Raw genomic sequence first — 21,803 nt, forward strand, 5'->3', positions numbered from 1 at the left:
AAGAGTTTTTTACAGCCTTTAGAAGCTCAGTAGCCTTCAGGGAGGATTCCAAGCACAGGCCACTCTGGAGTCTAGAGAAAAAGGAGTCACCAACTGGTCTTTAGTGAATCTCCAGATTTGGCACCAGAATTTTTTCATAATTGGAAGTCCCTGAAGTAATGGGCTAAGTCAGCATTGGGAAGTTTACATTTCGGGAAGAAGTAGTCATAAGTTTAACCAATTTGGAAACATCGGAGGAGGGACAAATAGCCCCTATGGTAAATAGCAAGGAACATCTCGATATACTGTAGGTCATCGCTGGAAGAAGCCTGCATGAGTCTGCCAGACAACGGAGTAGGATGTTAGGTGATAAGGAGGAGATGCGGTTTGCCCATAATGAGTGACCCGATTTATAGGAGTCCTAGTCAAAGTGTTGGCATAGTGAAGAGTAATGTAGAAATAGGCCAGTGTATCGGGACCGGTAGGAGCAGCTTATTGTGAGGGTTATTCCAGTCACCCGTCAAGAATTTATGCAACATTGTAGGTAGCAAATGGGAATATACTTAACCCCTGGGGAGGTGGGGCGATGTGAGCCCCTCAGCCCGGCGCAGAGTCAGGAGGGGGCACTATCAGTGTGATTGCTCCCCCCCACAGGCATATATAGGAGACTGCTAGGAGGGGCGTCTTTAGAGAGGTGGGGGCCGTGTGCATTCCCTGCCCGTCCGTGTGCCTGGAGCTTCCTTAGGATGCTCTGGGCCATGCTCTATTTCCCAGAGCTGTCGGCCCTGCTCCCCAGGTGTGATGACATAACGTTTAGGGTGTAGGGCCAGCACAGGGTGCACTGCTGCCCTGTGTAATGGCACAGTTGAAATGGACAGTAACTGCCGCAAAATCGACTTGGAATCAGCCCGACAGACTGCTTTTTCAGGCAATGTGATTTTTATCGTTTCCAGGTTAGGAATGGATGTATATATAATTTTACTATTCAAAATGTAACAGTGTGCATAGGAATGAATATGTTACGTAAAAGCAAATTTGTAATCGTACTATCAAAATCCTGCGCTTACCCCCTGTGGTTGGAGTCAAAGCTTATTTGCAGACAGTGGGGGTGTTTCAATTCAGCAGGAGTTGAATAGCGCCGGGAAGTTGGTCCCGGAACTATTCAATTGAGCGGGCTGTTTAGTCCGACACTTACAACTTAAGTCGAAGAATGGCGGTTCTCAAGCTGGGTGTTTAGCCGAGCCCGGCACTTTGGTCTGATTTCTCCTCAGACACTCAGAAGGGTGCAAGATGTAATCATTTAGTTGCTCTAACAGCATGGTCAATTGAATAGCTCTGGGAATTCACTCCCGCTGAATTGAATCGCCCCCAGTGAGTTTGAGAGATATTTTGAATAACAAAAACTAAGGACAAAACTACATAAGACAGAGAAAATAGTCTCAATTATATTTTGGGTATAGCCCATTTTTCAATATCATGAGCTTGATAAGTATTATAATTAGGTTTGTAGAAGCATTTCCCTTTGAATTCAAATGTAATACTGGTATTAAATTTATATAGATGACATCAGGCAGCACACAAGCACAGACAACACCTAGGAGCTGCCACTAGGTGGCGTTAGATACGGATAATTGGAAGCAATACTAGCAGGGTGCATACAGCAATGGAGGTCAATACTGCTGTGTGGGGTGGGGTTTGGCAAGAAGGAAATTTGTTCTCATGACGTGTTCTTCCTCTCCTCCCCCTCTCATAGCCGGGACTGTTTCCTTGTCAGCTGTGCAAAGCGTGAGTCGTTGCTTTATACTATAATCTATGGGATTTTAAAGCAATAAAATTCATCTGTGAATGAGAATTCATTTATAAAACTAGTTACATGATAACAAGAGTTTGGCTTTGCATGATCTTGGCAGACCCAGTGCAATATTCAGCTCATGCACTAGTATCACAGGTCTCTTAGCACTTTCACCACAATAGTAAGTCCTCCTGAGTGTATGTACTATCGTAACTTAATGTAAATGACAGGCCAGTAAGATTCTATGTTCCCTGATAATACATACTATACAGTTTCATTTTATTACTGTGTGTCTTCCTTTGGGAAGTGTTCGAAAATCAAATATTGACAGTAAACATTGAATAAAATTCTGCTTGCATTGTGCACGCTGCATACACACATAACGATTTAGTAAATGAACGATTTTAGTAAACGATTTTCGATAATTTTTTTCAAGGGAAAAATGAACGAAAATCGTTTACTAAAATCGTTCATTTACTAAATGTAATGAACGATTTTTTTGAACTACAAACGATTTTTGCATATTCCCTTAATGAAAATCGTTCAGTTGGTCAGTCTGACTGAACTACAAACGTGAACGCGCATGAACGATAATCGTTCATCGATTTAATGGAGCATACACACGGTCAGATTTGTCAGACTTGTCAGATGAACGATTGAACGATTTTACCAAAGTTTTGAACGATTGAACGATTTTTGACTGCATTAAAATGAATGGAATCGTCCAAGTCTGACTGCAAACACATCAGATGTCAGATATCGTTATCTGACAAACGGGAACGCGCATTGTAAATCGTCCATCATTCAGGCATGTCAGATATGTCAGATTTTCCATCAGATATGAACGACTGAACGATTTTTAAATCGTTATCGTTCATGTCTGAAGGAAAAATCTGACCGTGTGTATGCACCATAACTCAGAAGGTGCATACACACACACAATGATTTTTTGAAGGATTATCGTTAAACGATATCGTTTAACGATAATCGTTTGAAAAAATCATTCACTTTCTGAGTCAAACGATGAACGATTATCGTTCATGCGCGTTCATGTTTGTAGTTTGTAATTTGTAGTTCAGTCAGACATGTTAACTGAACGATTTTCAATAAGTTAATATGCAACAATAGTTTGTAGTTCTAAAAAATCGTTCATTACATAAATGAACGATTTTAGTTAATTTTTTCAAGGGAAAAAATCGTTTACTAAAATCGTTCATTAACTAAATCGTTGTGTGTGTATGCAGCTAGAAAGTGAACGATTGTTTCAACGATTGAACGATAAACGATATCGTTATCAATAATCATTCAAAAAATCGTTGACACACAACGATTTTGTTACCAACGACTTTATGAACGATTTTCTGTCAGATTATCTGTCAGATTATTTAAAGTGTAATGAACGATTGTTTTGAACTACAAACGATTTTTGCATATTCCCTTAATGAAAATCGTTCAGTCTGACTGAACTACAAACGTGAACGCGCATGAACGATAATCGTTCATCGTTTTAACTCAGAAAGTGAGCGATTTATCAACGATTGAACGATAAACGATATCGTTATCGATAATCGTTCAAAAAATCGTTGTGTGTGTATGCACCTGAAGAGGTAGCTTTGCTCAAACATCTAGAAAGGTGAAGGTGTTGCCCATAGCAACCAATCAGATCATTTTCTAGAGCAGGGGTAGGCAACCTTGTTGCACTCCAGCTGCTGTGGAACTATATATCCCAGCATGCTCCAATACAGTTTTGCTGATAGGGCATGTAAAAACTGTGACAAGACATGCTGGGATGTGTGGTTCCCCAGCAGTCGGAGTGCCACAGGTTGCCTAACCCCTGTTCTAGGGTGTGCTATACAAATGCTGGCATCTGATTGGTTGCTATGGGCAACAGTTCCACTTTTTCTTTTTTTAAAGTTTTAGTAAATCTGCCCCATCACACACCGCTTTCTGGGGATGGAAGGCCAGTGGGTCCCAAACTCCGTCCTCAAGACACCAGTACAATCCAGGTTTGAAGGATATCCATTCTTCAGCGCAGATGGTGAGGTGTAAATTACCAATCACACAAATTCTCACATGAAGTGAATGTTTATAGCTGCCTGCAAAATAACTTCATGCAGACAAATTAAAATGTGACACATAAGAGAACAGTGAAGTATTTTGTGTAAATGACATTAAAGTATAAAAGAAACGTAGCAAATGTGTAATAATAATGTTTATGCAAGAGAAGGAAAATAAAAATATTTTCTATACAGGCAGCAATAATAATAATAATGTACATTAAATTAGGTGGTTGCAAAGCAAAATTACGTATGCAAGAAAATAATTTCTGTACATTGCAAAATGTACATATGCAGTAACCAGTCTCTGAAACCAGTAAGCTGCCCATGAAGGAACCCGATCTGAATGACTATCTCCTCCTGTGTCACTATATAGCTGTATCACACAATACTTGTATAATAATTATGTGCCGTCTGCTCAGGTATCTGTTTAATGTGCAGAGTCCATGGGTGACCTAAGGGGCAAGTGGAAGTATTACCCATAGCAACCATTTGAGCTATCATTTATCTAGTTATAATAATTTAAAATGTACTATTTTCTCTAGATTATCAACCTTCATAATGGACAGCGACATACTGATGTATTATGTATAGGAAATAACACAGGAACTGAAATAGGTCAGCTCATTAAGTAGTCGTCCACCCTTTGGGAAACTCTTTCTTTAACAAACTGCCCCCACCCCTAATAGCTGCCCAAAGAAAGTAGCATTGTACAATGGGAGTGGTGTAATAGACTAGCCCCTCCCATTTCATCATAAAAGCCGCCAGATTGCGCTGTTTCCCACTGTGTGGAGTAAAAGGGGCGTAACTGTGGAAGATTATTAAATCCTGAGGCTGGATTGGGTCCTGCGGTGGAAACTGTTCTCATTCAGAAACAGTGCAGTCTGGCTGCTGTCATCAGATAATGGTTCATTTCCCTGGAAAGGTTCCCACCGGATTGCTGCCCATAGTGGATGTTGCTATAGAGGGGTTGGGTACGGGATCCCGGCGGTCAAAATCCCGACAGGGTTAGGATACCGACACCTGTATGTAGACTGCTGTATACTCCAAAGAGGTCACTCACCACTAATTTTCCGGGTGATGTTATTCAATGTGGGTGCTAGCAGAGCTGGCTTGCGGCATGCTGTTTAGAATCCGGCCGCCACTCCAGTACCAATGGGGTCGAGATCACACTCCGCGATGCACTCACAAACTGAGAGACCAGAGTCCTCCAGGATTACAGCGGTAATGCACTGACTTGTGTCTCCCAGCAGCGGCTTTATAAAAACATTATCCACCTGGTTCTACTTGTAGAGAAAAGGTGTCAGATATATCTCTGCAACATAGTATGAAGCAGCATAGGTTGTAAATGTCCCAAGCAAACCTCCTCTAACCCTAACCCTTCCTCCAATGCCTAACCCTAACTTCTAACCCTCCCCACAAACCCACTACATCCCTTCGGGATTATCGGTGGTCAGGATGCCAGCGCCGGGGTTCTGACAGGTGTCGGGATGCTGAATGTATCCCGCTATAGAGTATTACTGACTACCAATGAACTCTCTCTTATCCTTCAAAAGACTACTCTGTTCTATAAAGTAAAGCTGGGTACACACCTAAAAGATATCTCTGCAGATGATGGTTGTTCATACACACTGAGCAACCATCATCTGGCCACGGGTCCCACTGGCCGGGGGTCTTGCAGCGACCCCCTTCATGCTGCCCCCGCTGCAAGTGTACGGGTGGCAGCTGACTGCCTGTACACACAGCACGATGCACATGTATCTGGCATGGGCTGTGCAGCACAGCCAACATAATATGTCTGTGAACAACGATGTACACACCGACATATCGCTGGTACACACTGGCCGACGTGCACCCGATACATTGGCCGATAATTTGATCTGCCAGTGTGTACCCGGCATCACTATTATCAGAGTTATTACCTTCGGTAATCTGTGCATTTTGTTTTTTAGGTTTCCCCTGTAACTATCAAGATGATTTCCTGGCCCCTCGTCATCCTCTTTGGAGATTCAATCACTCAGGTGAATGTTTCCCGCTTGCTCCCAGATGGGTATTTCCTCAGCAGTCACAGTGAGATTTAATTGTTATGTGGTACCTGAGACTGGCCGCTAAGGAGTTATGTTACATTGCTGTTTTGTCCTCTTATATTTAGTTTGCATTTGAAGAAAATGGATGGGGAGCGACACTTGCTAATAAGCTTGTTAGGTGAGTATAGCCTCCATAGGCTTCCATTGTGATATCCAATTTCACCAAATCCTTACCTTATAGTAGTACTTTGTACATTGCTTTGCTATGTTTAGCACACTCATAGGCCAACACAGGGGGCGTTCCGGTTGCCTGGAAACCCCCCTCCCCAACCCACACCATGATGACCACAATAGAAATATGAGCATATAATACTAAATTTGCATATTTTTAAGATCACGTCAGTGTCACAAATAATTAACATCACCTGTTGATGTTTTAAAATCTGTGAGCCATTATGTCAAGGGTAGTGCAAGGTTTTTTTGCTGCTCCCTCAGACTCCCGGACTTGCTGAAATGATCTGGAATGGTGCTCACATCTGAAATAAAACCATTCAGCTCAGGCAGGATGGCCCTACTTCCACATATGATGGCTTACTTGATCTCTGATCCTATATATGTCAGAATTGTTACATACACTATACTTCATAGGACGTATATTATAGCTGGTTAAGTGCTAATTATGCCGTCTTCATGGACTGGCCACACTTGCTTTAAAATCAAGCATTTGGAAAAAAAACCCTACTAGAAATCCTGCATTTGCAATGTACATTGTGTATGAAGAACCCTGCTCCATCCTCTGAAACAGGCCGGGCCAACCTGTGGCTCTCCAGCTGTTGTGAAACTACAAGTCTCAGCATGCCCTCCCACTGATCAGCTAGTAAAGCATTCTGGGACTTGTAGTTTCACAACAGCTGGAGAGCCACAGGTTGGCCCGGCCTGATCTATAGTGTCTTCCAATGATCAATCAGACTTTCGTCACATGAGATTGTCCATTCAGTGATGCCTAGCCCATGGGAATATGGACCTCATTCAGAGTCGGTCGTTACGGCCGCATGGTCGTACGCCACCGATGTTCGCTAAACTGCGCATGCGTAAAATTAGCAATGCGCGTGCGCAAACTAGCTATTACGATCAGAAATTGCTTTCTCCTTCAACTTGGCCAGGTCGTTAGTTTGAGTGACAGGATGAGGCGTTTGTGGGTGGTAACAGGGGAAGGTGCTTGTGAACTGGGGAGTGGAGATCCGAACACAGGCATGCCTGACTATGCAAACTGCGTTTTATGGGAGTGCATAATTAACTAAGTAGTGTCATGGCACATGTGACATGGGAGGATTTTACACTGACTTGATCGTAGCGCTCAAGAGAGGGTATGGTCAACCTTAAGGTCTACGACCAGCTCCGATGGTCTCGATTAATCCTTATATGCCCGGAGATGACGTGTAATGGGAATGAGAAGGGGGAGTATTTTTAGTCTTACGGCCGCATCCTCCCCTCGCTCGTCCAGCTAACGATCCCATCTTAACGACGTAACTTGCGAGCGCTTCATTTGCATATCCGGACACTTTTACCTTACGACCGACTCTGAATGAGGTCCTATGTGTATGCAATATATAGGGTTATGGTATTCCTCTAAATGGGTTAAAAAACCGTTGCATCTCCTGCTTATCCCCCACTTTTCTGTTATATTTTCCTTTTCTTCTGGATTTGGCGACTCCCCAAGTGACTTCATACCCTGTACCCAGTGATGTGACACACAGCCCTTCACCACATCCCCAATATATTGTGTTGTGAGAGGATTATCACTGTTGGTAAACTCATCCAGAAGCCTTTGGGGGGGAAATATAGAGATTATGAAGAAGAGACAATGGCTACTCTACTGAATGATGTGTTCTAATAATTAGCATAGAAATTAGATCAACTTATAACATAGAAAACTGTAAATATCACTTAAAGAAGTTTTACACCTGACAGATAAAAAGGCTAAATAAAAACAATATACATTTAGGGTCCCGTTAGGTTTTGGCTGAGGGGCATGGCTGAAGTGAATTCATTATTTGCCTATATGTTTCTACTTTTTTGCACAGAAAATGTGACGTCGTCAACCGTGGTCTGTCTGGTTACAACTCCAGATGGGCCAAGATCATCCTACCACAGCTGATCTCTAAACGCACTGAAAACGTTGCTGCAGTGACCATTTTCTTTGGTGCTAATGACAGTTCCTTAAAAGGTAAAGAAACATGTTTCGGTGCTTTTTGTTTCAGTATTTCTCTGTGACATAATTACTGCTTGCCGGGCTGAAAACATGAATTACCACAGTCTTTCCATCTGATGTCAAGACTACAATTCCCAGCATGCATTGCCATCATGGCTGTTCCATTAATTCAGTTATTATTGCAATCTGTGTGCCCACCAGTTATATGTATCATGCATTCAGCCGTAGACCCTACAACTTGGAACATCTTAATGGAGAGATCACAAATTACCGTCACAGCTCCCTTGCCTACACTTGCTGGCTACAAACTGGACGATATATATCGTTTGTACAGCCGGCGAACGATATACAGTATATCACCCCGACCATTGGCTCGTGTGTACACCCGATATATCTGTGAACAATGTCATTCACACATATATATTGCGTTGGCCGCGCAGCACGTCAGCTGTGCTATATCCACGACTGACCCATGTGCTGGCCACAGGAAGCCGTTACAATGACAGTAGTGCTGCTTCCTCTGTCAGCTGATTGGTAGGTGTGTATGCACAGGCGCATAATTACCTAATGGGTTGGCCAGCTGGACGGCCTATCATTGGTCAGGTGTGTACCCCTCATTACATACTATTGTCCTCACACAACCTGCTTGAACCTCTTCAGTCATCCTGTCGTTCCCAACATTCCACTGAGACTGCACTGTCCACTGTGGTGAATGATTTCATTACTGCTAAATCAATAAGCCATTACTCCCTTCTAATTCTACTGGTTCTCTCTTCTGTATGTAACACTGGCGACCACTCTCTTCTTATACAAACACAACAATCCCTAGGTCTTCTGTCCCATCCTGGTTCTCATCCTACCTATCTAATGGCATCTACAGTGTTCATTTTCTCTGCATCCCTCTCATCTGCGCGTCCTGTACACGTTGGGGCACTAATAAACCAAGAGAGAAAGAAGACTTCTTGTTGGGGGCACTCGTTTGTAAATAAAGATGGTTAAAATATAACTTTTAATATAGTATTACTAAAAAGGTAGACTAAACAGACAGACATACATACAACATTTATTTAACCCTTATGATTAAGGGAGCCAACTCATATAGGGATAAAATACCCTATATGGATTCAAAAACTTAGTTTGGCGACATAAATTTAATAGAGTGATCCCTCTGTGATATCACATTAAACACAATTGCAATGACAATAATGTGTCTGATGAAAGTAATGCCACACCACAAGCAGCAGAAATATAGTTACAACAGGTGATAATTATCAATCATAATTCAATAAATCAGCAATATATATCAGAAGGTATAATTCATCTGGACATCAGACTGTAATTATCTCAAATCAGGCTCTAAAAACAGAGCATATGTACATATAATTGAAACATATACACACAGCTGTGTATAACACATATAATAAGTCACTGTTTCTGACATATGACATAGTTGTCAGAATAAAATCCTGCACACACGGCTGTAGCAGGTTCTTCCACTGTCACATATCGTAATCAGCTTAACTCAAGCGCATATAACTAATACTTCTCCTCAATAAGTGGGTGACAGCGTGCTATGACTAAAGGAATGGGGCATATAGTAAGTGTATTTAACGGACGTGTAACTTAGCTTGATGCAGATTGCATGAGAAAATCCTCAAAGTATGCTGCTACTCCCCTAGGGAGAGGTGGCTGTAGACGCGCACAGAGGGCACAGGCTTCGGAGGAGACGGCAGCGGCAACGGGATTCTCCTTCCACGCGGCTTCCCAGGGAGATATCTGGCCGTCTTAAGCAGATTCGGCGGCAGCTGCAGGAATACCCTTGCACGCTGCCGCACAGGATGGTGCCTCACTGCTCCGACAGTCTGCCTCGACTCGAGTAGGATGACGTACGTTTCGCCGGGGGCGGGGCTTGATCACATCAGAGTCACGTTGGGGCACTGCAAGGCTCTGTCCTGTGCTCTTCTCTATCTATACCACGTCTCTAGGAAAACTAATAATCACATGAATTTCAGCCTCATCTCTATGCGGATGACACCCAAATTTACTTATCCTCTCCGGGTGTCACTCGCTCCGTGTCACTGGCTGTCTTTCTGCTATTACATTGTGGATGTCCTTTGCCACCTGTAACCCATTTTTTTTTTTAAAACCGCGCTAATAATATTCCCTCCAGTCAGCAGAAGTTACAGTACCTACCTGACCTCACTATCTCTGATGACAACACAACAATCAACACTACCCCTCCAAGGTCACTGCCTTGGTGTCATCCTTTACCCCGTGCTGTCCCCCACATTATTATTATTATTATTATCCTTTATTTATATGGCGCCACAAGTGTTCCGCAGCGCCTTACATAGAACTAATAGGTGAACAAGAAACAAGTAACTTACAGTACATTACAGTGCAGGACAAGGACACAACTTATATACATTGCTGGAATAGCGATTAAAGCACTCACAATAAGCTGCCGGGAGTTGGCGGTCCCGTGTTAGGTGCCCTAATGGGGAGTAGAGAGTATAAGAAAGTGTAAGGAGAAGCACATGATGGAAGAGGTCCCTGCTCATGAGAGCTTACATTCTAAGGGGAGGGGCAGACAGACAGGCGTGACACAGAAGGGGAAGATAGGAAGGAAAGAGCATGAGGTGGGTTAGGATGAGTGCTGGAAGGTCTTGATGAAGTAGTGGGTCTTGAGAGCCCGTTTGAAGATTTGTAGAGAGGTGGAGAGTCTGATAGGGAGAGGGAGGGAGCTCCAAAGGTAGGGAGCAGCATGGGCAAAATCTCAGATGCGGGAGTGGGAGGAAGTAATCAGTTGGCAAGAGAGGCGGCATGCATTTGTTGAGCGAAGTGGACGGGCAGGAGTGTGAGAGGAGAGAAGGTCAGAAATGTATGCAGAAGAGGATTTGGTGAGGGCTTTATAGGCGAATGTAAGAACCTTGAATTGGCATGTGAAGGGGAAGGGGAGCCAGTGTAGGGCTTGAAGGAGAGGGGAAGCAGATGTAGAACGTCTGCAGAGGAAGATGAGCCGAGCAGCAGCATTGAGAACAGATTGTAGTGGAGAGAGGTGAGAGACTGGGAGGCCAGATAGGAGAAGGTTACAGTAGTCCAATCTGGAGATGACCAGTGAGTGTGATGAAGGTTTTAGTGGCATCCTGGGTGAGGAAGGGTCTAATGCTGGAGATATTTTTTAGGTGAAAACGGCAGGGCTGTGAGAGGTGCTGAATGTGCGGTTTAAAGGAGAGGGAGGAGTCTAGGATAACTCCAAGACAGCGCACTTTGGGGCTAGAGGAGATAGTTGTGCCATCAATAGATAATGAAATTGTGGGAAGTGATGTAGTGGAAGAGGGTGGGAAGATGATCAGCTCAGTCTTAGACATGTTAAGTTTAAGAAAGCGCTGGGACATCCATGAAGAGACAGCAGAGAGACAGTTGGAGATACGGGTAAGTAGCAAGGGGGAGAGCTCAGGGGTGGAAAGGTAAATTTGAGTATCATCTGCATAGAGATGATACTGGAGGTCAAAGGAGGTAATGAGTTCACCTAAAGAGGATGTTTATAGGGAGAAAAGGAGAGGTCCAAGAACAGAACCTTGGGGAACTCCTACTGTTAGTGGAAGTGGAGAGGAAGAGGAGTCATGAGAGGACACAGTGAAGGAACGATCAGAGAGGTAGGAGGAAAGCCAGGAGAGGGCAGTGCCACGTAAACTGAGAGAGTAAAGGATTTGCAGGAGGAGAGGGTGGTCTACAGTGTCAGATGCAGCAGAGAGGTCAAGGAGAATGAGCAGAGAGTAGTGGCCCTTGGATTTGGCAGCAAGGAGGTCGTTGCTGACTTTCGTGAGGGCAGTTTCAGTGGAGTGGAGAGATCGGAAGCCAGATTGAAATGAGTCAAGGAGGGAGTGGGAGGAAAGAAAGGTGGTAAGGCGGTTGTAGATAATACACTCAAGGAGTTTGGAAGCAAAAGGGAGAAGAGAAATGGGTCGATAGTTGGAAAGTATGTTAGGATCAAGGGTAGGTTTTTTAAGAATGGGGGAGACAAGAGCATGTTTGAATGCAGAAGGGACAGTGCCAGATGATAAGGAGAGATTAAGGAGGTGAGCCAGATGGGAACAGGCAGAAGGAGACAGGTGGGAGAGGAGACGGGAAGGGATAGGGTCAAGAGGGGAGAAGGAGGGGAGGACCGGATGAGGGCCATGACTTCCTCTCCAGAAGCAGGGGAGAAGAATGTCAGAGATGGTGAGTCAGTCTGTTTCCAAATAATGTTACATACATATAAGATCTATTTCCAGATTATGGCCATATCTCTCACAAGACACTGCAAAACTCTAATTCACAGGATCATTAACCCCTGCAATTGCATTGATTATTGCATTAGCCTCCTTACTGGTCTCCCACTATACAGGCTTTCATCTCTAGGGGCATATTTACTAAAGTGCAGGTTTTTAGAAATGGAGATGTTGCCCATAGCAACCAATCAGATTCTACTTACATTTATCTAGAACCTTCTAGAAGATAATAGCTAGAATCTGACTGGTTGCTATTAGCAACATCACTTATAAAAACCCGCACTTTAGTAAATATACCCCCTACAATTTACTTTGAATGCAGCAGATGGACGGATTGTCCGTGCAAAACGTTCTACTGCTGCTTCTCTGTGCTGTCAGTCCTTACATTGGCTGCCTGTATCTTACCAAATCCAATATAAAATACATACAAGGCCATTAACAATGACTGTGTTCCCAATTGTAAAGCACAACAGAATATGTAGTGATTTATAAATAAATAATATATGATGAATATATGAAGATCAACCAGCATTTGTATAGCTAATACACACATAGGAACACAGCAGTAGCAGAAATTTCACAATACAACTAAGGCCATGATTATATTTATTCTCATTATTGTCTTCTATGTTTTGGTTGTGCTTCTACTGTTTTACTTTCCGGTTCTAGATTAGAGCTCGTCCAAGTTCTATTATTGTCTCGGGTACATTATTCTATATGTGTTGAAAACATGTGCTAGGTTCTAATTGTTTTTGCATCACTGGAGTTTAGTTGTGTGTGGGCCACAATATTGGTGTTGTGTAATAAATCATATTTGCACACTTATCTCCTGGTAATCTGAAATTTGGTGGGTGTTTTATTTTACCTCACTGGTAGCTTTGTATTAATGACCATATAAAACATAACATTGTCATTCTTTTCTGACCTAACCCATTCCATGGCTTCAGACTGGTCTTAATGCTAATCCACATAAATATATGTCAGCTGTTTGTATCACTCTCTAGTACTTTGACTGTTTAATTCACAGGTTCTCAAACTCGGTCCTCAGGACCCCACACAGTACATGTTTTCCAGGTCTCCTGACAGAATCACAAGTGAAATAATTAGCTCCACCTGTGAATCTATTAAAATGTGTCAGTGAGTAATTGTGCACCTGCTGGCTGACCTGGAAAACGTGACCTGTGTGGGGTCCTGAGGACCGAGTTTGAGAATCACTGGTTTAATACATTCCACCATCTGATAGAGTAACCAAACTCCGGAGAACGTCTTTCAGCTATGACCATCACTGGTGGACTGAAAGCTCTTCTGACGACTTCTACACCTGTTATACAAATACCATTTTATTTCTTCTCATTCTCGCCCTATAACTAGAGGAAAATCCTCAGCAGCACGTCCCCCTGGAGGAATATGCAGAGAATTTAAGAAGTATGATACAGTATTTGAAGACTATGAATATCACACACGATAAAATCATTTTGATCACCCCTCCGCCTATTCATGAGCCATCCTGGGAACAGCATTGTTATATTAAAGGTATAACATCATCATAATACGATAATAGTACATAGGTTACCTTTTCCTGTGTGTTTGTGGAGTACATTTATTTACAAAGACTTCGTAGAGAACTCGCCAAGTAGCATGGACATTAATGGAATGTGCCTAAGCGATATTTATGCTCCGTCCTGTTTAGTATTATTAGTCAGGGTTTATGAACTTGTTCATAGGGATCAGTGGTTCTTATTATTAGCTCTGTTCGGTACACTGTAGGGATGGCCATCGATGGGTTAACCATCAGTGATTGACCTCGATAGTATGAAACCATCGGCTGGCTACCATTGATGGTTTCTTCCACCGATATTCATCCCTGCTTTAATACTTGCCGGGCAGCGGGCTAATCAGGGAATGGGGGCGTGGCTTCATGGGTTATGTCGGAGGGTGGTGCTAGGTTCCGTGTCTCTGCACATGAGGGGGGAAAAAAAACACATTGCCATGTTCTGTGCCATCGAAGGCAAAGAACCATTGGATCTCTGCCATCGATGGCAAAACCATTGGCCATCGGTGGTTAACCATCCATGGTTGTTAACCATCAATGGTGCTTAACACTGAGTAATTCCAGTCTGTACATGTGTTATTTTTTTCCTTGTTATGTACTAACACTTTATATACTAATGGCCAACACAATGGGTCTGCAGTCACCTCAATCTGTTAACCTGATTGAGCAAACATGGATCCGACATATTCTGTGTACTGGTGAAAGACTGCGACAGTAATTACAGGTCATGAATGTATGTATGTATGTCCTCACTAAGCTCCCTGTCTGCGGTCTCATCACTTAGGATGTAAGCTGAATCGCCTGAACTCTGCAGCTGGGACATATGCCAAGGCCTGTGTTCAGGTTGCCAATCAGTGTGGAACAGATGTTCTGGATCTATGGACGTTAATGCAGGAAGGAGGCCAGGTAAGAGCAGTTATGATATGTGGCTTTATGACTACTTGAGGCTATTGACACTATTGCTTTTTCCTCCCTGCTGGACTCTCGTCTCTCCCCTATCCTTTCTCTCTCCTGTCCTGAACAAGCTACTTCCCTGTACAATTCCTCCCTTACTTCTGCTCTTGACTCTGTTGCTTCGGCAATAACTACTCAACCTCGCAGATCCACACCTCAACCCTGGCATTCCAAATGCACCAGATACCTGCAAAAGTGTTCAAGAATTGCTGAGCGTCAGTGGAGAAAATCACGCTCTAAGGCTGACTTCCTCCATTTCAAATGTATTCTCTCTTCCTACAGTGCTGCCCTGTCCCTCTCCAAACAAACATATTTCAAGAACCTCATCTCCTCCCAATCCTCACACCCCCAGCGTCTCTTTGCCACTTTCAACTTCCTCCTCTGCCCTTCCCCTCCTCGCTCTCTGCCCTTGACTTTGCCACCTACTTTACATCTAAAATTGACTCCATACGTGAGGACATCATATCCCATCAGACCCTCAGCACTCCTCCCCCTCCTTTCCCTGACCACCCCTCCCCTTCTGTCTCACCAACTCTGACATCCTTCTCCCCTGTTTCTCCCCTCTTGACCCTATCCCTTCCCGTCTCCTCTGTTACCTGTCTCCTTCTGCCTGTTCCCATCTTACTCACCTCCTTAATCTCTCCCTATCATCTGGCACTGTCCCTTCTGTATTCAAACATGCCATTGTCTCCCCCATTCTTAAAAAACCTACCCTTGATCATAACATACTTTCCAACTATCGACCCATCTCTTTTCTCCCTTTTGCTTCCAAACTCCTTGAGCATATTGTCTACAACCACCTTACCACCTTTCTTTCCTCTCACTCCCTCCTTGACTCATTTCAGTCTGGCTTCCGTTTTCTCCACTCCACTGAAACTGCCCTCACGAAAGTCAGCAACGACCTCCTTGCTGCCAAATCGAAGGGCCACTACTCTTTGCTCATTCTCCTTGACCTGTCTGCTGCATTTGACACTGTAGACCACCCTCTCCTCCTGCAAATCCTTTACTCTCTTGGGTTACATTGCACTGCCCTCTCCTGGCTATCCTCCTATCTCTCTGATCGTTCCTTCTCTGTGTCCTCCCATGACTCCTCTTCCCCCCCCAACTTCCACTAACAGTAGGAGTTCCTCAAGGTTCTGTTCTTGGGCCACTCCTTTTCTCCCTATATATGTCCTCTTTAGGTGAACTCATAAACTCCTTTGACCTCCAATATCATCTCTATGCTGATGATACTCAAATTTACCTTTCCACCCCTGAGCTCTCCCCCTCGCTCCTTACCCGTATCTCCAACTGTCTCTCTGCTAGATGTCCCAGTGCTTTCTTAAACTTAACATGTCTAAGACTGAGCTGATCATCTTCCCACCAACTTCCACTACATCACTTCCTACAATTTCATTATCTATTGATGGCACAACTATCTCCTCTAGCCACAAAGTGCGCTGTCTTGGAGTTATCCTAGACTCCTCCCTCTCCTTTAAACGACACATTCAGCACCTCTCACAGTCCTGCCGTTTCCACCTAAAAAATATCTCCAGGATTAGACCCTTCCTCACCCAGGATGCCACTAACACCCTCATCCACTCACTGGTCATCTCCAGATTGGACTACTGTAACCTTCTCCTAGCTGGCCTCCCAGTCTCTCACCTCTCTCCACTACAATCGGTTCTCAATGTTGCTGCTCGGCTCATCTTCCTCTCCAGATGTTCTACATCTGCTTCCCCTCTCCTTCAAGCCCTATACTGGCTCTCCTTCCCCTTCAGATGCCAATTCAAGGTTCTTGCACTCGCCTACCAAGCCCTCACCAAATCCTCTCCCGCATACATTTCTGACCTTCTCTCCCTTCACACTCCCACCCGTCCACTTCGCTCAACAATTGCATGCTGCCTCTCTTGCCAACTGATTACTTCCTCCCACTCCCGCATCCAAGATTTTGCCCGTGCTGCTCCCTACCTTTGGAATGCTCTCCCTATCAGACTCTCCACCTCTCTACAAATCTTCAAACGGGCTCTCAAGACCCACTACTTCATCAAGGCCTTCCAGCACTCATCCTAACCCACCTCATGCTCTTTCCTTCCTATCTTCCCCTTCTGTGTCATGCCTGTCTGTCTGCTCCTCCCCTATAGAATGTAAGCTCTCACGAGTAGGGACCTCTTCCCTCATGTGCTTCTCTTTACATTTTCTTCTACTCTTTACTCCCCATTAGGGCACCTAACACGTGACTGCCAACTTCTGGCTGCTTATTGTGAGTGCTTTAATCGCTATTGCAGCAATGTATATAAGTCGTGTCCTTGTCCTGCACTGTAATGTACTGTAACTTGTTTCTTGTTCACTTATTAGTTGTATGTACTCTGTAAGGAGCTGTGGAACACTTGTGGTGCCATATAAATAAAGGATAATAATACTTACTATAGTACAGTTAGGTGTGGCTGTTTTATATGAGGAGGCCTGCTTTTAGCACAAGCCTTCCTATAATAGTAAATAACATATCACTATCTGGCGGCTGTTACACTGCCTCTTAATGAATTTGCAGCTAAGTTGCACCTTTTATAGTGATGCATTTAGTAGCACAGTTAAATATAAGAAAGCCACAAACCATTAATATGACTTGTTGCTTACATACAGTGGCGGGTGGCTGAGATGTTATTCGTTTGGTTGCCAGCAGCAGCAGAACAGGAATGTTGTGGAATCCAGTCGACTGTTTAGAGCTGAGGCCCTTTAATATTGAAGTAGCCATTGGGGCTTCTGTGCTGCTCAGTCTTAGGGGTATATTTACTAAAGTGGGGGTGTTTAGAAGTGGGGTTGTTGCTCATAGCAACCAACCAGATTCTACTTAACATTTATTTAGTACCTTCTAGATGATGATAGCTAGAATCTGATTGGTTGCTATGTATTTAATGTCTAAAATACAAAATATAAAAATATCAATGTAAGCACAGAAATGAAAAACAAATCCTATAGGTACAATATAATAATAGTAAATGTCTGACCTAATGGACCTAGGTGATCACGAGTAGCTGATAGCACTGGAATAACTAAATAAGTAAGCAACAATGTGGCTACATAAAAATAACCATAAAAAATATATATTAAATAAAAATGAAAAAATATATATATGAAAAATAGTCCACACAGGACCGATGAGGATCGAGAATATAGCTCCTTTAGTACAACAACAAAAGTCACGTAATAAAGAGCACAGGTAAAATCCAATTGGAGTAATGATCCAGCAGTGCAGGGATGGATCTATTATTATATTGTACCTATAGGATTTGTATTTCATTTCTGTGCTTACATTGCTATTTATCGTATAGTGTGCACCCCCAATTCATCGGTTGATTGATGAATTGGGGGCAAATCCGATGGGAAGATGTGGCCACACAATTAGGTCGGACGATGCGATGTACGATGCAGTGCGAGAACGTTAATCCTGTACTGATATATTGTCACATCGTATGGCAGAGCATGTAGAGTGCACGCTGACCAGATATATCATCATCATATTGGTCGGTTGTAAGATCGCCGGGTTGTTAAAATGCTTACACTGCTTTATTTTACTTTTTCTTCTTCGGGTTCCATAGGGTCCACAGGAATTACCTTGGGATATATAGTTGAACAGCGTCCATTGCCCCAAACAGCAAAGCTTTGGAAGCTCCCAGCATGCACTGGTGGTCCTCCTCCCTATATACCCCGCCCCCAGCCACAGGCATTCAGTTGTTTTGTTTGGTGTGCGGCAAGACACACCTGTTATAACAGCTGGGCTGCTAGGCAGTCCTAAGCTTTTTTATTTTGTGTTTTACCTTAAGTTATGAAACTTCAAGAGTTTAGCGGTACTAGCGCCAGTAATGCCGCTCTACTGCGGCTCCACCTACCTCTGCCGACGCCAAACCACCAGACCGCTTCGTGCCCTGAGGTTCTCGGCAGGCCTCAGCACAGCTTAGCTGGCGGCCTGAAGACGCTGAGGTCTGGGACTGTGGTCGGGTAAACGGAGATGTCAGCTAAGGAATCCTCTCGGGGAATCATGCGCAAGCAGTCCCTAGCCTCTGGTGTTGTGACGCATCAGAGGCCGCTGCGGGTGAAAGATGTCCTGAAAAAACGATTCCTCACTAAGGCAGCCAGGGCCATATCGTATGTTGCCGGGGACAGTTGTAAGACGCACTAGAGTGCAATAGTCAACGTCTTATTACCTTGTAGTGCAGCGTACCCGGCCGTCAAAATCGCAGCTTAGGGGAGATCAGGCACTCCCTCGGCCGCTCCTCCACCCCAGACGCCAAATTCCGGGCAGGATTCCCGCGTCTAGTATAAATGACCACCTCGTGTGTGAAACGCGCGCAGTTTAGCATCTGTCAATGCCTGTAGCAGTTGGTCTCAGAGGTTTGGTCGGTCTCTCTATATACCTCTACCTTGGGTTTGGTATATAGCGTACTATATATCCTACCATCCCCCTCCGGAGGCCGGTTTAGTTGATTGAGTCCACATTGCTGTAGCAATTACGCGTCTTTTTGCATTGAATGTGACTGTATGCCAGCTGCTGTATGTACACTGCCTATGTTGTCTGAGACTGTCAGATACTGCTATCACTGTGTTTCTCCTGGTCCCTCTGAGGGTAGGGGGTGTCACTGATAGTATAAGTCACATTGCATTGAGATTTGAATATCTTGCAAAGGATAAGGATGTGAGTCCTCCGGTGCTGATATCCTGTAAGTCCTGTGCCGCAGGCCTGTCTGAGCAGGATGTGAACCTGAATGGGTTCTGTAAAAACTGTAGCAAACAGGAACCTAGTACATCTGGTACTGGTACACCTGCTCCAGCACCAGGGCCTTCATGGATGGACAAGAAGCGTACTTCTCCTTGCCAGTTTGTTTCTGTAGTATGCTACAGCATGTGCTTTTGCCAGTCCCCATGCAGCATTGTCAGGACCCCCAGGTCAAGTGTTGTTCCTCATAGCCAAAGTGAGTAAAGTGTTTATTGCAGTTTGGTAATCCCAGTACAGGAGTAGCAGCGAGACTTTGTATTCATGGTCATCCTGTTCTGAGTGCCTGAATAGTTTATGTTGGCTGCATTGGATCATGCTCTGAACGGTCTTCATTTGTAGGTAGTAATGGAAATACATTGTATACAGCATCCTGTTATGTCTAAATAAGATCTAGGTTGTGATAATGTTAGGTAGTATTGCTAAAATGCCTGGCACGCTGAGATATTGTAGTGGCCTAAACAGTTGACAGAAGCAGGAACTAACTTGTCCGTTATCCCCACTCTGTTGGGTCCTAATAAAAAGATATACGCATCGGTGGGCATATACCCTATTAGTGTTCATTCTAGCACCCTGCACATGTCCCAACCATGCAGTACCTCTTTCCTGCCTGGGGTGTCGCTCTCTACTCTGGTGCTTCTAGCACACTCTGGTCTGTATCTCAGCAGTTTGTTACAGCAGCTGAGTGTGCTAGAAGCTCCAGAGCAAAGAGTGACACCCCAGACAGGAAAAAGGAACTGCACGGCTTGTGACAGGTGCAGGGTGCTAGAATAAACTCTACCCTATATCTGATGCCTGACAGTGATTAATAACTTGTTTGCCTCTCTATCAATCAGGATTCACAATGATTTTCTGCCTCCACTGGTATACCTGTAATCTCCCTCATATTTACAGCCTGCTTGATGGGGAGATTGAAATGTGTAATGTTCCGGCATCTTGTGAAGGAAATGGACATTCCCATTCCAGGATTCCCTATCATGAGATCAGGCTGTGGCTCAGCTCTCATTTACAGACACAGTGCAGGGTGTATATAAAGTACTAATACTTTTTAAGATGCAATTTATTTCTCCCATTGCGTGTCTGGCTATATGTACTTTTTTTATTTAATCAGTTTCCAGCTTATGGCTGTTGGCTTCAGTTCTGTCTGTACAGGTAGGAGTAACCCATTCACAAAAGCTCTGATTTGTTGGGGGACAGTGTGGTCAATATCCTTAATAAGGGGGCACTGTACCATGATATGTAGGAATCTCTGATAGTAATTGTCTGTTGTTTCCCAGGACTACACAGTGTATCTCTCCGATGGGCTTCATTTGTCTGACAAAGGCAACCAATTCTTGGAGTCCAATCTGTGGCAAATCCTGGAGAACAAGCTGGGCGATCTGCCCTTCCTCTTGCCTTACTGGAACGACGTGGACTTCAAAAACCCAGAATCCTCACTTCTCCACAACAGCACTAAGAAGGCAGAGGACTAGCTGCCCATTGACTGTGATCCTCACACCACTGTATCCCCATAGTGTGAATGAATGTGTATATAAGTGCAGCTAAACACTGTTCCCACTAACCTGAGCAGTCGGGAAATTTATCGTTTTCAATTTTAAACTTTTGAGGAAAAGAGAAAAAAAAAAAGACACACTGGGAGGTTGCACTGAGCAGTAGATTATGAGGTGGAGTCCTCATCATATAAAATTTGGAACCCCCTCTCCTTCACCCCCCCCCCCCCCTCCCAATAGCTCAGACAGAACACAATCTGTGAAGTCCTTCTTAATGTAATCAAAATATTGTGGAATATTTTTTATTGTCTAATGACCATAGACAGAGACTAGTCGGAGGGAATTGTATATTTGTTCTCCTGTCTGAAGATGTTTTTAGTCGTAACTTTTTGTACTTGAACCCACTTTTTGATATGTACCCAAATATTGTTTTTAGTATGTTTTCTATCAAGCATGACATCAACAAGAAAATAAACCAGTACCATGAACGCGAGAACATTGCATATAAAAGTGACATAAAATGAAAGAGTAGTAACAGAGGAGGCAGCGCCAGACAGAAAGATAAAGCTTATGTATATTCACTGTATGTCTCAGCTTAAGGCAGTAAGCAATAAATACACCAAATTATCAAAATATTTTAGAGCTTAAGTATTTGTACAAGCAAATACTAACCCAGAGGGTCATGTGCGGGGGTCTCCTATAACTGACAATATGTC

General features: G+C 43.8%; 1 protein-coding gene across 1 annotated transcript; it reads left to right on the plus strand.

The window, feature by feature from the left end:
- The first annotated feature begins 1,659 nt into the window (after window positions 1-1,659).
- Window positions 1,660-21,583, plus strand: IAH1 (isoamyl acetate hydrolyzing esterase 1 (putative)). Its single transcript, XM_088476009.1, has 7 exons — window positions 1,660-1,764; window positions 5,781-5,849; window positions 5,981-6,033; window positions 7,940-8,082; window positions 13,713-13,874; window positions 14,678-14,799; window positions 20,875-21,583. Exons 1-7 carry the CDS (start codon window positions 1,699-1,701, stop codon window positions 21,067-21,069), a joined length of 810 nt encoding a protein of 269 aa, XP_088332135.1. The 5' UTR covers window positions 1,660-1,698; the 3' UTR covers window positions 21,070-21,583.
- The last annotated feature ends 220 nt before the right edge of the window (window positions 21,584-21,803 follow it).

Source organism: Taudactylus pleione, unplaced genomic scaffold (assembly GCF_031769625.1).
Source record: "Taudactylus pleione unplaced genomic scaffold, aTauple2 ptg000180l, whole genome shotgun sequence".
Lineage (NCBI taxonomy): Eukaryota > Metazoa > Chordata > Amphibia > Anura > Myobatrachidae > Taudactylus > Taudactylus pleione.

Excerpts from the sequence above, each read along its gene's own strand:
- IAH1 (XM_088476009.1), top strand. The coding sequence starts at position 1,699 with ATGACGTGTTCTTCCTCTCCTCCCCCTCTCATAGCCGGGACTGTTTCC. Across the intron at positions 1,765-5,780 it reads CCTTGTCAGCTGTGCAAAGC|GTTTCCCCTGTAACTATCAA; the intron begins GTGAGTCGTTGC and ends TTTGTTTTTTAG. Across the intron at positions 14,800-20,874 it reads TAATGCAGGAAGGAGGCCAG|GACTACACAGTGTATCTCTC; the intron begins GTAAGAGCAGTT and ends GTTGTTTCCCAG.